Source organism: Haliotis rufescens, unplaced genomic scaffold (assembly GCF_023055435.1).
Source record: "Haliotis rufescens isolate VD_foot unplaced genomic scaffold, xgHalRufe1.0.p SCAF_25, whole genome shotgun sequence".
In the NCBI taxonomy this organism is placed as follows: domain Eukaryota; kingdom Metazoa; phylum Mollusca; class Gastropoda; order Lepetellida; family Haliotidae; genus Haliotis; species Haliotis rufescens.
In genome coordinates, this window is record NW_025963946.1 from 1652321 (window position 1) to 1668261 (window position 15941).

The following is a 15941-nucleotide window of genomic DNA, read 5'->3' on the forward strand; positions in this document are numbered from 1 at the left end:
CGGCAGCAACAGTCAAGCTGTAATCTGTTAATAGTCAACCAGTGGCAGATAGCATGAGCAAATATCCAAGCTTTCAGGCTATGATGACACAGTCAGGTCATCCATTGTGCTCAACTGATCACATCCGTCGACTGTTGTGACAAGCATGGGTTTGAGGGATCTACTCTTCCACAGAATCCCCCAAGGAGCCATCATCACATCCAGAGCTCCAGATAACTTTTTGAGCAATTGAGTTTTTACTCTAGGGTTTCTATTTTAATTGGGTTATCACATTTTTCATTGGGTAACCAATATTTTTTCACTCTTCTATCCTTCACTCTATTGGGTATTTCCTCAAATTAGTGAACATTTTAAGATTTTACAAAATGAAATAATGTTTTAGATGTATATAACTGTTCTAAATATATATGCTTGACTCGGAAAGTTAATTAGCTCGTAATTGTGTTTCAGAAATTAGCTTCTTTCTACCAGTGCTGAAAAATCTTCATTGGGTATTACGCGTGCTGTTTCTATACATTTGAGTTTTTCATTTAATGCATGCGTTTCTGTATGCAAGTTATTTGAAAGTAATCTGGTTTTGAATATTTTGGGGGGGTATTATACCCAAATACGCTGCTGATCTGTAGTTCTGACATCACACAGTACCCACCAGTAGTTCTCTGGTGTTGTTGATGAACTTCTCCAGCTGACTGTGTAGGGAGTTGAGGAGCCCTTCCCGCTGCTCGTCCTGGCCCTTGAGACACGTGAGCACCAGAGACAGGAAGGGCTGGTGACCGAGCAGGGACTTGCTGCAACACATAACACGCCATTAAGTCCTTCATCTCAGGCCAATACGACACTACATCACATCAGGACAATGTGATTAAAAACTACCCCCCAAAGGTCCTGCTTAAGGTATGCCCGGGTAAGCGGGCATTCCAGCTTAAATATGCCTGGGTAAGGGGGCTTTCCAGCTTAAATATGCCTGGGTAAGCGGGCATTCCAGCTTAAATATGCCTGGGTAAGCAGGCATTCCAGCTTAAGGTATGCCCGGGTAAGCGGGCATTCCAGCTTAAATATGCCTGGGTAAGCAGGCATTCCAGCTTAAATATGCCCGGGTAAGCGGGCATTCCAGCTTAAGTGTGCCCGGGTAAGCGGGCATTCCAGCTTAAGTATGCCCGGGTAAGCAGGCATTCCAGCTTAAGTGTGCCCGGGTAAGCGGGCATTCCAGCTTAAGTGTGCCCGGGTAAGCAGGCATTCCAGCTTAAATATGCCCGGGTAAGCAGGCATTCCAGCTTAAGTATGCCCAGGTAAGCGGGCATTCCAGCTTAAGTATGCCTGGGTAAGCGGGCATTCCAGCTTAAGTGTGCCCGGGTAAGCGGGCATTCCAGCTTAAATATGCCTGGGTAAGCGGGCATTCTAGCTTAAGGTATGCTTGGGTAAGCGGGCATTCCAGCTTAAATATGCCTGGGTAAGCGGTAAGTGTGAACACAGTTGTGTTTGATGATTGGTTAAGAGTCAGAAATTTGTTTTAAACATTAAACTTCCATGACTTGAATCAAACCTGCAACCTCACATATCCTCACATATAAGTTTTGTAACCCACTGTTTTCCCACTGAGCTACTGGGGCAGGTGATGAGAAGTTGTTCAGATTATCATGTCATGACTCCATCTAGTCCAGGCTGCACATGTTTTTTCTCTCGCACGTTTTGAGCGAATTCCTTTATACCGCAATACACTGTATTGTTTCACTATAAGGTATGTCGATGCTTTCTTATTTTTCCTGGTATTTCTTGCATTTAGATGGTCTTGACAGAGAATGTATGCCTGGAGAGTCAGGAAATTTCCATCCTCCCCGGGCTTACATTCTCTGTCAAGGCCTCGTGGGGAGTTTATTTCCATCACAAAACAACTTGTAATAGTGTTTTATCTTTATCAAGCAGGTCACCTGAGGCCAAAGACAATATGGTCACCTGAAGTCAAACACATATATGGTCACCTCAGATAAAGAACTGGTACAAGACATGTAGCACGAGGTTTAGGCCATCACCCACCTTTTCTGGTTCTTCTCCTTGTCCATCTTACTTTTCATGGTCACAAAGTCGTTGCCGCTCTCTAACACCTGGCCAGCCAGCTTGAGGACTCTCCCCTGGATTGTGTTGGGCAGCTTGGAGATGAGTGGGGCCACCAGCCACACACTGTCCTTGTCAACCTCAAGTCTGAAAGGTCAGAAGCTCAACTCAGGTGGGTCAAGGTCAACTCATCAGTAACATAAGGTAGACATAGATCCAACAAAACACGAGGACATTCCTGCAGTTACTCTCAGATGATACACAGCAACTGTGAAAAGCATCAAAATGTTACCGGCTTTTCTTTCATTATGTTGCTTGGTAGTATCAGAGGTGAAATTGCCTGTGAAACTTTTACATTTTACAGAACATTATTGTTTATATTAAAAAACAGGGAAACAAAATGAGGAAGAGGCTTTGATTGATTGAGTGTGAATTTACATCCATTGTAGTAATGTTCCAGAGTGGATTCCAGGCATGAGCTTGTACCAGGTGTATCAGTGTGGGGGAAACAAACCTGGGTCACCAGTGTAGACAGGGACCACATAGCCACTAGACAACCCTAACACTCCATTGTCCCTTGTCGGTAGGCAGCCAGGACAAGGGGAACACATAGCCACTAGACAACCCTGACACTCCATTGTCCCTTGTCGGTAGGCAGCCAGGACAAGGGGAACACATAGCCACTAGACTACCCTAACACTCCATTGTCCCTTGTCGGTAGGCAGCCAGGACAAGGGGAACACATAGCCACTAGACAACCCTGACACTCCGTTGTCCCTTGTCAGTAGGCAGCCAGGACAAGGAGAACACATAGCCACTTAACTACCCTAACACTCCATTGTCCCTTGTCAGTAGGCAGCCAGGACAAGGGGAACACATGGGCACTAGACTACCCTAACACTCCATTGTCCCTTGTCAGTAGGCAGCCAGGACAAGGGGAACACATAGCCTCTAGACAACCCTAACACTCCATTGTCCCTTGTCGGTAGGTAGCCAGGACAAGGGGAACACATAGCCTCTAGACTACCCTAACACTCCATTGTCCCTTGTCAGTAGGCAGCCAGGACAAGGGGAACACATAGCCTCTAGACTACCCTAACACTCCATTGTCCCTTGTCGGTAGGCAGCCAGGACAAGGGGAACACATAGCCTCTAGACTACCCTAACACTCCATTGTCCCTTGTCAGTAGGCAGCCAGGACAAGGGGAACACATAGCCTCTAGACTACCCTAACACTCCATTGTCCCTTGTCGGTAGGCAGCCAGGACAAGGGGAACACATAGCCACTAGACTACCCTAACACTCCATTGTCCCTTGTCGGTAGGCAGCCAGGACAAGGGGAACACATAGCCACTAGACTACCCTAACACTCCATTGTCCCTTGTCGGTAGGCAGCCAGGACAAGGGGAACACATGGGCACTAGACTACCCTAACACTCCATTGTCCCTTGTCAGTAGGCAGCCAGGACAAGGGGAACACATAGCCACTAGACTACCCTAACACTCCATTGTCCCTTGTCGGTAGGCAGCCAGGACAAGGGGGACAGACTAAGCATGTATAATTACTTGTTGCTTTCTTGTGGTGAAGCTGATCCTGCCGAGGACTTGCTGTACTCGGTCTGCTGGTGGAACAAGTCTATCGTACCCTTCGCTATGTTGTCTAGGATGTTGTTGGTCTCCTGGAGAATATACCATGGTACTCAAACATAACATGGGAGTCAGTTATAACATGGTAGTCAGTTGTAACACAGGAGTCAGTTATAACATGAGAGTCAAATATAACATGGGAGTCAGTTGTAACACAGGAGTCAGTTATAACATGGGAGTCAGTTATAACATGGGAGTCAGTAATAACACAGGAGTCAAATATAACATGGGAGTCAGTTGTAACACAGGAGTCAGTTATAACATGGGAGTCAGTAATAACACAGGAGTCAGTTATAACATGGGAGTCAAATATAAAATGGGAGTCAGTTATAACACGGAGTCAAATATAACATGGGAGTCAGTTGTAACACAGGAGTCAAATATAACATGGGAGTCAGTTGTAACACAGGAGTTAGTTATAACAGGAGTCAAATATAACATGAGAGTCAGTTATCACATGGGGGTCAGTTAAAACACAGGAGTCAAATATAACATGGGAGTCAGTTGTAACACAGGAGTCAAATATAACATGGGAGTCAGTTGTAACACAGGAGTCAGTTATAACATGGGAGTCAAATATAAAATGGGAGTCAGTTATAACATGGGAGTCAAATATAACATGGGAGTCAGTTGTAACACAGGAGTCAGTTATAACATGGGAGTCAAATATAACATGGGAGTCAGTTATAACACGGAGTCAAATATAACATGGGAGTCAGTTATAACACAGAGTCAAATATAACATGGGAGACAGTTATAACACAGGAGTCAAATATAACATGGGAGTCAGTTATCACACAGGAGTCAAATATAACATGGGAGACAGTTATAATACAGGAGTCAAATATAACATGGGAGTCAGTTATAACACGGAGTCAAATATAACATGGGAGACAGTTATCACATGGGAGTCAGTTATAACACAGGAGTCAAATATAACATGGGAGTCAGTTGTAACATAGATGTCAGTTATAACATGGGAGTCAAATATAACATGGGAGTCAGTTATAACACGGAGTCAAATATAACATGGGAGACAGTTATAACACATGAGTCAAATTTAACATGGGAGTCAGTTATAACACGGAGTCAAATATAACATGGGAGTCAGTTATAACACGGAGTCAAATATAACATGGGAGACAGTTATAACACAGGAGCCAGTTATAACATGGGAGTCAGTTATAACATGGGAGTCAGTCGTAACATGGGAGTCAGTCATAAAATGGGAGTCAGTCATAAAATGGGAGTCAGTCATAAAATGGGAGTCAGTCATAACACGGGTGTCAAGTCATCAGTAGGACAGACTGGAAGGAATTAAATCTGCACACATTTGGTGATACTATTTTTTAAATTATCACTACATCTACATCTACAATGGTCACTATAAACAAAATCGTCTACAAACATATCGTTTATCTGGACATAGTGTATCATGACTGAAGTATCGCAATATGTATTGTCACTGTCATTTAAGCCCACAAGCACATGCATTGCAATATATTTCCTTTTGTTGATTTATCTGCTGGCATCAGTGTTACTTACTGTTTGTGTTGTGGCCTGCTTGAACATGAGCTGCACCTCCAGCCAGGACACACGCAGTGACCACTGGTCAAGTGTCTGCAACACGGGCATCAGCAGGCATGGTAATGGTACTCAGAAGTGGGTCATACACAACTCTACCTAGCAGATGTCAGGCCTTCTACAAATCACGTATCTCACTAATCGTGGCAAATGTTTGAACCAAGCATGCTTTCAAACCGACTTGTTAGGACATTCTTAGTTCATGCCATTGTCCTCATGTCTCCGAACTCCAATGCTACATTCCAATATACTGTTAAAAGTCCACGCAAGTGTTTCAAAGTAAGTGATGGAACAAGTGTTTGATTAATCATTTGCTATATAATCATTCAACAGCAAGGTTAACCATGGTTGACAAATTCAACACCTATTCAAGGTAATTAATCCCATTTTTAGATAAGATTCAAAATCAAGGATTTTCAAACTTCTGAAAACCTTGTAATATCAGTTTTTCATTTGCTGTCAAACCAGACATAATATACACAGCAGGCCATCTGACATTAAAACAACTGGTACTTAGTGTGATTAAAAAAAGTGTCCAATTGGTTATTTTATTTTTTATTACAAAATGTTGTGCACAGGTAAGCATGAGAGTGTGCCATGAAGCAAGGCCAGAGTACTGTAGCCACTCGTACCCACCTCGAGGATCCGGAGGATGACCTGCTTGTTGTCTGGCTCGCAGCCCTCCACCTGGTTGGGGACACCCTTGGGGTAGCAGATCATCTGTAGCAGCTGCTGGGCCTGGGTCAGACAGAACACAGTGTCAGACAGAACTAGGGTAGTTTAGTGTCCATAGACACCCTAGCTGAATAATACTTGAACAAAGTCATGACATTTAAGAATCTTAGAGTCAATACTTTATCATGTTCACAAGGCTCTGTTGTACTAGGATCAACGAGCTCATGAACATTCCAGTCACTATAAGCATCCATCCTGGGCTGAGGATTCCAGGTCATACGATCCTGACCATCCTATGGCACAACATTACCAATGGTGATAATTCAATCAAACAACCCACAAATCCCTCAAGGAGCTAGCAGTTCTACCTGTTTGTTGGTGAGCATGGGGTCTATGAGAGTGTCCCCGTCAAACAGGCGCTCCGGGTCTTTGAGGAACTTCTCCTGCACCCAGGTCTGGTCACACATCTCCTTCAGGGCGTGCTTCGAGAACTCGCTCAGCCCAGCGCTCTCCATGCCTGTCTTTGTGCTCTTCGATGGGGCACTGCACAAACAACATGACAAAGTCAATCATTTCTGCTGTCTACAGGAGTAGGATCCTATCATAACACATTGCCGGAAGACAAGGGGAGCTCACTCTACTCAGTATGAGGAAGACAAGGGGAAGTCACTATATACTCAGCATGAAGACAAGGGGGGGATCACTACATACTAAGCATGAAGACAAGGGGAGCTCACTCTATTCAGTATGAAGAAGACAAGGGGATATCACTACATACTCAGCATGAAGACAAGGGGAGCTCACTCTACTCAGCATGAAGACAAGGGGAGATCACTACATACTCAGCATGAAGACAAGGGGAGATCACTCTACTCAGTATGAAGCAAGCTCCTCACAGCGATAGTACGTTCCCGGAGCTCTCTATACTATCGCTGCCACCAGTCAAAACTCCCCACTGTGAATAGGTGGCCACAACCATGCTTGGAGTTGAACTCGCAACCGAATGACCGTTATGTTTACAAACAAGTGACGACTGTCGTGATGCTGAATACACTTATAGTTGCTAAATTACTTTCTTCGTTTGTCAATTTGAATTTCTGGTTCATTAAAACTATTGTGTTATTGATATAGTAAGAATGTAAGGGAGAAGTTGGTTGGTTTTCCGTTAGTCTGCAATCTCGAACCAATCTGATTATCAAAACAACAAAGTAAATTCATCTGGAAAACATGGTCAGTCGTAAACCTTTTCAAATTGAAATATGATGATTCCCAAAGACATAAACAAAAGTATAAACGTTACTACATATGGGGTTGGAGGGCAAATTTCAAGATTCTTGTAATGGCCGCACCCACACTGATGGCAGCGATGTTACCGAGAGTGTAACGAAGGTGTCACGCGCTGGGAAGGAGCTTGAGTATGAAGAAGACAAGGGGAGCTCATTCTACTCAGCATGAAGAAGACAAGGGGAGATCACTTATACTCAGCATGAAGACAAGGGGAGCTCACTCTACTCAGCATGACGACAAGGGGAGCTCACTCTACTCAGCATGACGACAAGGGGAGCTCACTTATACTCAGTATGAAGAAGACAAGGGTAGATCACTCTACTCAGCATGAAGAAGACAAGGGGAGATCACTACTTACTCAGCATGAAGAAGACAAGGGGAGATCACTATATACTCAGCATGAATACAAGGGGAGATCACTGTACTCCAATAGAACAGTGAATTCTCCAACTCTACTCAGTATGAAGAAGACAAGGGGAGCTCACTTATTCTCAGCATGAAGAAGACAAGGGGAGATCACTCTACTCAGCATGAAGAAGACAAGGGGAGATCACTATATACTCAGCATGAAGACAAGGGGAGATCACTGTACTCCAATAGAACAGTGAATTCTCCAACGTGACTCACCCTAGCACCATGTCCATGTCAACATCATCGTCCAGTCCTCGCAGCAATGTCTGGATGATGTCGTCCCCCTTGTCCTTGGAGTTGGAGTTGGACGCTGACTTGGATTTTGACTCATCATTGCATGAATCACCTTCAATGTATTAACAGATGTCAAGGGACACTCTCAATTACATAATGAACATGTCTGCACAGGGCTGATCAGGGGACACTATTTCACATACACAATGGGTACATTTCATAACTATGACCGGAGAGAGGGTATCAGTGTTATTGTCCATTTACTTTTCACAGGATGATAAATCAAACTAAAAAACAGCATGCACAATGATACATATCACCAAAGTATAACCAGCATCTGACAGTTCACACATTCTGGCCAACCAATCCCAATGTTCATCAACTCTTACAACAAACATAAGGTGTGAGGGATCTCCATGGCCCTAATTGCCTACATGCAGCAATCACTAAGAGGCACTGTAGCTAGCTGACCAACATCTATGGATGACACGTACCCATCACAAGCATGGCCTTAAGTACTGCCATGACAGGGCCGATGGTGATGCTGTCATGCGAGGCCTCCAGGAGATGCTGGTCACACGATGCCTTGATCATGGGCGGGTTACGTACCCCGCCCCCATAGCTGGGCTGTGGCAGGACTAGATCGTGGGTCTTGAAGAGCCTCAGGAGAAGGTGACAGGTGAGTCGCGCTCCTGGCTCTGCATCCTGGTCCCCGCCAGCTGAAAAGGGTAGAGTAGTGTCATAGCTGTTACTGCCATTTGTGTCTGCAGATTTATGTAGTTAACTGTGGCCTCCTCCAGTTGGTGACAGAGGGCCATGATCAAGAGGGGAAGGGAGCAAGGAGGGAGGGCAGTGCAACATGCACCACTAGGTCCTGCAGGGGCATTAACTGAAGGGCAGGCAGTCAGGAGGGAGGGCAGTTAGGTCCTGCAGGGACATTAACTGAAGGGCAGGCAGTCAGGAGGGAGGGCAGTTAGGTTCTGCAGGGACATTAACTGAAGGGCAGGCAGTCAGGAGGGAGGGCAGTTGGGTCCTGCAGGGACATTAACTGAAGGGCAGGCAGTCAGGAGGGAGGGCAGTTAGGTCCTGCAGGGACATTAACTGAAGGGCAGGCAGTCAGGAGGGAGGGCAGTTAGGTTCTGCAGGGACATTAACTGAAGGGCAGGCAGTCAGGAGGGAAGGCAGTTAGGTTCTGCAGGGACATTAACTGAAGGGCAGGCAGTCAGGAGGGAGGGCAGTTGGGTCCTGCAGGGACATTAACTGAAGGGCAGGCAGTCAGGAGGGAGGGCAGTTGGGTCCTGCAGGGACATTAACTGAAGGGCAGGCAGTCAGGAGGGAGGGCAGTTGGGTCCTGCAGGGACATTAACTGAAGGGCAGGCAGTCAGGAGGGAGGGCAGTTAGGTCCTGCAGGGACATTAACTGAAGGGCAGGCAGTCAGGAGGGAAGGCAGTTAGGTCCTGCAGGGGCATTAACTGAAGGGCAGGCAGTCAGGAGGGAGGGCAGTTAGGTCCTGCAGGGACATTAACTGAAGGGCAGGCAGTCAGGAGGGAGGGCAGTTAGGTCCTGCAGGGACATTAACTGAAGGGCAGGCAGTCAGGAGGGAGGGCAGTTAGGTTCTGCAGGGACATTAACTGAAGGGCAGGCAGTCAGGAGGGAAGGCAGTTAGGTTCTGCAGGGACATTACCTGAAGGGCAGGCAGTCAGGAGGGAGGGCAGTTAGGTTCTGCAGGGACATTACCTGAAGGGCAGGCAGCCAGGAGGGAGGGCAGTAAGGTTCTGCAGGGACATTACCTGAAGGGCAGGCAGCCAGGAGGGAGGGCAGTTAGGTTCTGCGGGGACATTACCTGAAGGGCAGGCAGTCAGGAGGGAGGGCAGTTAGGTTCTGCGGGGACATTACCTGAAGGGCAGGCAGCCAGGAGGGAGGGCAGTTAGGTTCTGCAGGGACATTACCTGAAGGGCAGGCAGCCAGGAGGGAGGGCAGTTAGGTTCTGCAGGGACATTACCTGAAGGGCAGGCAGCCAGGAGGGAGGGCAGTTAGGTTCTGCAGGGACATTACCTGAAGGGCAGGCAGCCAGGAGGGAGGGCAGTTAGGTTCTGCAGGGACATTACCTGAAGGGCAGGCAGCCAGGAGGGAGGGCAGTTAGGTTCTGCGGGGACATTACCTGAAGGGCAGGCAGTCAGGAGGGAGGGCAGTTAGGTTCTGCGGGGACATTACCTGAAGGGCAGGCAGCCAGGAGGGAGGGCAGCGCAACATGCACCACTAGGTTCTGCAGGGACATTACCTGAAGGGCAGGCAGCCAGGAGGGAGGGCAGCGCAACATGCACCACTAGGTCCTGCAGGGAGAAACACTGGCGGGCAATCAGGATCGCCGTGAACACAGCCAGGGAGTCGTGTATTGACAGGTCACTCACCTACAACAAACAACAATGTAGAGGATGAACAGAGCATAGATGAACATACATCTGCTAAAGTAAATTGGTACTTGGGGCCAAACTTACTCAGAGTGCCATTCAGCAATACTCCAGCGTCTCGGGCCTGGCACTTTACTCTACTGTGCTCCATGGAGTTTCTGTACTTACATCTATCTGTGTGAGGACATCTATGAAGCCACTGCTGTGCATGGAGGAACAACACAGAGCCTTGAGAACTCCCAGCCACTCCGAGCTGAGGGGATTACACCGAGCTGTCAGCTCCGCACACAACAGGGAGATCTCATTCAACCTGGAAACACAGTCAATATACAACATAACAAAGCAGGTGTGGTTATGACTGGTACAGGGGATTGAAGTGGAGTTACAACTAACTATAGAACAGGCTGAAAACAATTAACTTGTATTCATGGTTTGAGCAGACTCATCGGGTGTGGGTTGAAGGACTGACCTCTCAGGGAGCTGTGAGTTACAGATGTTGAGGGTGGCATTGCAGACAAAGCTGTATCTGTTGGGGGGATTCTCACTCAGCTGCTTCACCACCTGTGGGTCCGGCTGCGACCTGAAACACACACACACAAATCTCTAGAACCGGGGCAAGTAGAAACGGTGGAAACGCACACACACACTTCCCAAAAATTTCCATAAACCCTGAATGTTTCGTAGACAGTTTTAAAAAATTCATGCCCGTCATTAAGTTTCTTTGTTGTCTTATACCGCAGCCATATCACCGAGACCTGTAAATGATCAAGTCTAGGACAGACAAACCAGTGGTTGATGACAAGATCATTGGAGAGTGATGAAAGACAATCAGTCACTGAGTCTGACCACGCATTGCAGTCAAGTCTTACATCATGCTTGACTGTTGTGCAGGAAACTAAAATACTGCTGCAATCAAGCTTAGCCTACAAGCCCTTACAAATCTGTATGTTTTCCCATGTGTAGAGTATCGTGACGGCTTCCTCCATGACTTACTTTCCTGTACTGATGAGCTCTATCATGAAGGCAGGGTCCCAGCGCAGGTTGGAGGCTGACGGAGTCACGGACACGTGGATCGTCTGCTTCACTTGGGAGTGAGCCGAGCTGAACATCTCAGAGAAACGAGACTGAAAACAAAAGACAAAATCCTCTCACTCTCATGTGGTTAGCTGTTTAAGTATGTTTTTTATATAACATATCACATGAGAGCATCTCACAACACTGCAAAAGGAAAAAGAATATAACAATCTTCATCAATAGCATTCTGTACATTCAACCAATATGCAGTAGCCCAGTCTTGTTTGTTTAAGTATGACTAGTGAGCTCAGCCTTTTTATCCCCAATGAGAGTGAGTGAGTGAGTTGGGTTTAACGCCGCTTTTAACAGTATTACAGTTATATCGCTGCGTGTCAGCTTCATGTGGGAGGAAAGCCTGAAGTGATGCAGGTATCAGACGTTTACCACTTCGGTGAAACCCACGAGCACGGGTATGGTGCTGACAAACCTAGAAACATAATCGGGGCGAACTGGGATTCGAACCCACAATCATAGGTTTCTGGCGTGTCCAAGGGACGCAACTCTGCACAGTGAATCACGGCGCCTTAGACGACTTGGCCACCCGTGCCCCCACCCCAATGAGAAATATATTGAAAATTAAATTTTCCAGTTGACAAATATGCTATCCTGAAGTTTCCAATCATACTGCATGACTGTATCGTATGTTTGAAAGTACTTTTCAGATTACATACGTTTCAACATGCTCAACAGAAGGGTTGGGGCAATCAGTTTTACAGTAACAAAACAAATATTTTCAGGATTTTGATTTTGATCTATAGTAAAAATGTCCTAATAAATGACACTGCCAAATACTTGGGCGAGTAAGGTAAAGCACAGTGTGCCTGTGTGGACTTACCTTGAGGAACGCACACGCAGAGTAGACATCACAGAGGTAGGAGATGACGCAGCGCTTGGCGGACATACACTCCCCCGGGTTACTGGAGTCCACCGTCTTCCACAGCAGGAACAGACTGTAACACAAGCATCAGTCACACAACAGTCTTAGCTGCAAGTCTCACTAAAAGTAGTCGTTCCTCTGGGAACTGGACAATTGTTAACATTGACTAAGATCACTTTGTTCTTACACACAGTATGGGTCAGCTGTCTTTGTAAAACTAAGAAAATTGTTGTCTTACTCAGATAATCTGGACAAGTTCTAAAATGACTTTTACAATCTCCTTATATCAAAATCATAATCTGAGTTTCTTGAATTCCTCCCATCATTACTGGACTGAGGAATAAAGGTTCCTAAGACATCACTGAAGAGATATATCACAATCAGCAGTTAGGAAAACATGGCTCAAATAACAGTTCTTCCATCTGATTGCCAGGCAATACTGACAGCAAAACGTCCCAGGCAGGAATACATGAGCGCTGTATAAAGGCATATACTGTAAACTACAGTTATAACAAAAGGGACGGCTAATTTTGGTTCATTACAACCGAAGTTTATTATAGCCTATATACAGCATATACACAGCAAATGGACAGGACCAAAAACACAGTTTGTCATATCCAACAGTCCGTTAGAAATGTGTTCGTTACATAAATAGTTTACTACACTTTTCAAATTTACCAATTAAGTACACCCCACCAATTTGTATATTTTTTATCTTCAGATGACTGTAAGTGTGCCCCTGCCAAAGTCAACTCACTACTCAAATGCCTGTGATGTGAGATCCTGCGACACCAAGACATAGGTGTGATACTGGCGGAGCACACTGACAATACATAGCCCCAGCGACGTCGTGAACGTCCCCGCCAGGGACGACTTGTTCTTCTTCAGCTGCAACTCCACCTCCGTCATCTCCTTCAACATCTGCAACAGCACAACAGACATGAATAAACAGCACAACACACAATGAATAAACAGCACAACACACAATGAATAAACAGCACAACACACAATGAATAAACAGCACAACGCACATGAACAAGAAACCAATGTTATCAATATCCCCCAACATGGGGCACTTAAGAATTCGAGGTATTTACCTCAATGATGATTTTCATCTCTCTGTCAGGAACAAGCAGTCAATGGATTCAGGAGTAATGTGGGATAACTTAATAAGAAATGTGGCTTGTTGCCATAGAACACCAAAAATATTTTTTTAGAAATACCAAAACAACAAAAGGCACCAGTTCAGCATGTGTTTGATACACATGCGAAGTTCATAATAAAATATAAAATGCTCCAGAAACGAAACATGACGGATGGACGAACAGGGGATAATAAACACTACACATACGAATGAACAGAACACATACATAAAGGGCACAAAACACATAATCTGCTTTAAACATTCATTTGATGTATTATAGATATCAGCATAATCAACCTACCTGGCATATAAACTCAATGAGACCATTGATATTCAGGGAGTATTCCATCAGGTCAAATAAATAGGAGATATTGTCCACCAAGGGGAGATAACTGGAGCTGCCCGACACAAAGCTGTTGATCTGCTCTATGACAGCAGCACAGCACTGCTCTGTGACAGAGTGCTGGTCGTAGTAGGACAGCTTCTGGAACTTCTGGAAGATGCCCTCGTAGTTTGGCAGCACCACAGACACAGATGCTGCAGCAGTTGCCTCCCCTTCCTTTTCTTTCTTCTTCTTCACCTGAAAGTTCATCAGAATTGAAAACCATGGCTTTTGAGAAAATACAGAAACACCAGGAATTCATTGTCAGAATACTGAGAAGAGACTCCTAGTACTCCATGCTTGTACTAACAGACAACTAATGGGGATCTGGTGTTGACACCTGGTGTTCCACCTGGTGGGTTGGGTATATTGTAACAATCAATCAACATCCAAGATTTGTTTATTTGTCTGTTGTTGACGCCGCACTCAGAATTATTCTAGCTATATGACAGCGATCTGTAAATAATCAAGTCTGGGGCAGACAATCCAGTGATTTATATCATGAGAATCAATCCACACAATTGGAATACGATGACATGCATCAACCAAGTCAGCGTGTCTGACCCCCAGGTCCCATTAGTCGCCTCTTACGACAAGCAGTCGCCTCTTACGACAAGCATAGTCGCCTCTTATGACAAGCATAGTCGCCTCTTATGACAAGCATAGTCGCCTCTTATGACAAGCATAGTCGCCTCTAATGACAAGCATAGTCGCCTCTTACGACAAGCATAGTCGCCTCTTATGACAAGCATAGTCGCCTCTTACGACAAGCATAGCCGCCTCTTACGACAAGCATAGTCGCCTCTTACGACAAGCATAGCCGCCTCTTACAACAAGCATAGTCGCCTCTTACGACAAGCATAGTCGCCTCTTATGACAAGCATAGTCGCCTCTTCGTACCGGATCTTCATGGGTTCTATCAACAATGACACAGAGCAAGCATGGGTTCTGAAGATCTGTTCTAACCTGGATCTTCATGTGTCAATATCCAAGAAAGTTAATCTTATCCAACCATGCACATGTCCATGTTGTACTATCCTCGCTGACACACAACAGAACAACAAACTCTACAAGGGCCAACACTGTTGGCTGGTGAGTCATTTCAACAACACAAGCTGGACAGTATTTATTGTATGTAAAACTTTTCTTTTCATAAACATGTCAGTTAACCCATGTGACAAATATATACAATGTAAATGTTTTTGTTTGTTTGTTGTTTAACGCCGCACATAGCAATATTCCAGCTTTATGACGGCGGTCTGTAAATAATCAAGTCTGGACCAGACAATCCAGTGATTGACATCATGAGCAATGTGAATGAGATGGCGACTGGTCCACACTGTCTGGCAACTCACCTTGCCAAGGTCGCCACTGCTGACATCAATACAGTTCCTCTTGCTATACAGCTTCACTACCTCCTTGGAGATTTTCTTCAGGACATGTCGCGCCTCATCGCGGGGCTTGCCGACACCGTACAGGACGATGAGTCTCTGGTTGCACTCGTGGCTTGAATATTCATCTTGTGGAATGGGGAAGTGGGTGGCAAACAGCATGTGCCGTGACGGACCCTTGGGGGCTGAGACTGTGGGCAGGGCATCGCTGTGCTGGAGGGTGTGATCCTTCTCCGACTTCACAGACTTCACGGATGCTGGATATGTAAAGAGTTACTTTGAGCATACTGTGAAACTACATCATTATCTGGATGTTGGTGACACAATGGCAACATAAGATAAAAAAAAGCTTGTTTGCTCCCATGCAAATAAGTTTATGACCTTGTTCCTGACGGTGCATGAGTAAACAAACATGTCAGGTCCAATATAACAGGGCAAACAAACATGTCAGGTCCAATAAAACAGAGTAAACAAACATGTCAGGTCAAATATAACAGGGCAAACAAACATGTCAGGTCCAAAATAACAGGGCAAACAAACATGTCAGGTCCAATAAAACAGAGTAAACAAACATGTCAGGTCAAATATAACAGGGCAAACAAACATGTCAGGTCCAATATAACAGGGCAAACAAACATGTCAGGTCAAATATAACAGGGCAAACAAACATGTCAGGTCAAATATAACAGGGCAAACAAACATGTCAGGTCCAATATAACAGGGCAAACAAACATGTCAGGTCAAATATAACAGGGCAAACAAACATGTCAGG

The 15941-nt window shown here is 45.4% G+C and overlaps 1 protein-coding gene across 3 annotated transcripts in view; it reads right to left on the minus strand.

The window, feature by feature from the left end:
* Positions 1–15941, minus strand: part of LOC124141404 (mediator of RNA polymerase II transcription subunit 12-like protein) — a 61325-nt gene that overhangs the window by 18792 nt on the left and 26592 nt on the right. For all 3 annotated transcript variants that reach the window (XM_048402240.1, XM_048402242.1, XM_048402243.1), the window contains exons 17-32: positions 15134–15426; positions 13698–13976; positions 13010–13173; positions 12211–12325; positions 11295–11425; positions 10771–10881; positions 10470–10611; positions 10172–10301; positions 8385–8609; positions 7873–8002; positions 6327–6501; positions 5920–6021; positions 5245–5319; positions 3619–3731; positions 2035–2199; positions 650–788 (exon numbers count right to left, since the gene is read on the minus strand). In XM_048402240.1, the coding sequence (XP_048258197.1) occupies positions 650–788; positions 2035–2199; positions 3619–3731; positions 5245–5319; positions 5920–6021; positions 6327–6501; positions 7873–8002; positions 8385–8609; positions 10172–10301; positions 10470–10611; positions 10771–10881; positions 11295–11425; positions 12211–12325; positions 13010–13173; positions 13698–13976; positions 15134–15426 (2489 nt within the window). The remainder of the gene's footprint in view (positions 1–649; positions 789–2034; positions 2200–3618; positions 3732–5244; positions 5320–5919; positions 6022–6326; positions 6502–7872; positions 8003–8384; positions 8610–10171; positions 10302–10469; positions 10612–10770; positions 10882–11294; positions 11426–12210; positions 12326–13009; positions 13174–13697; positions 13977–15133; positions 15427–15941) is intronic.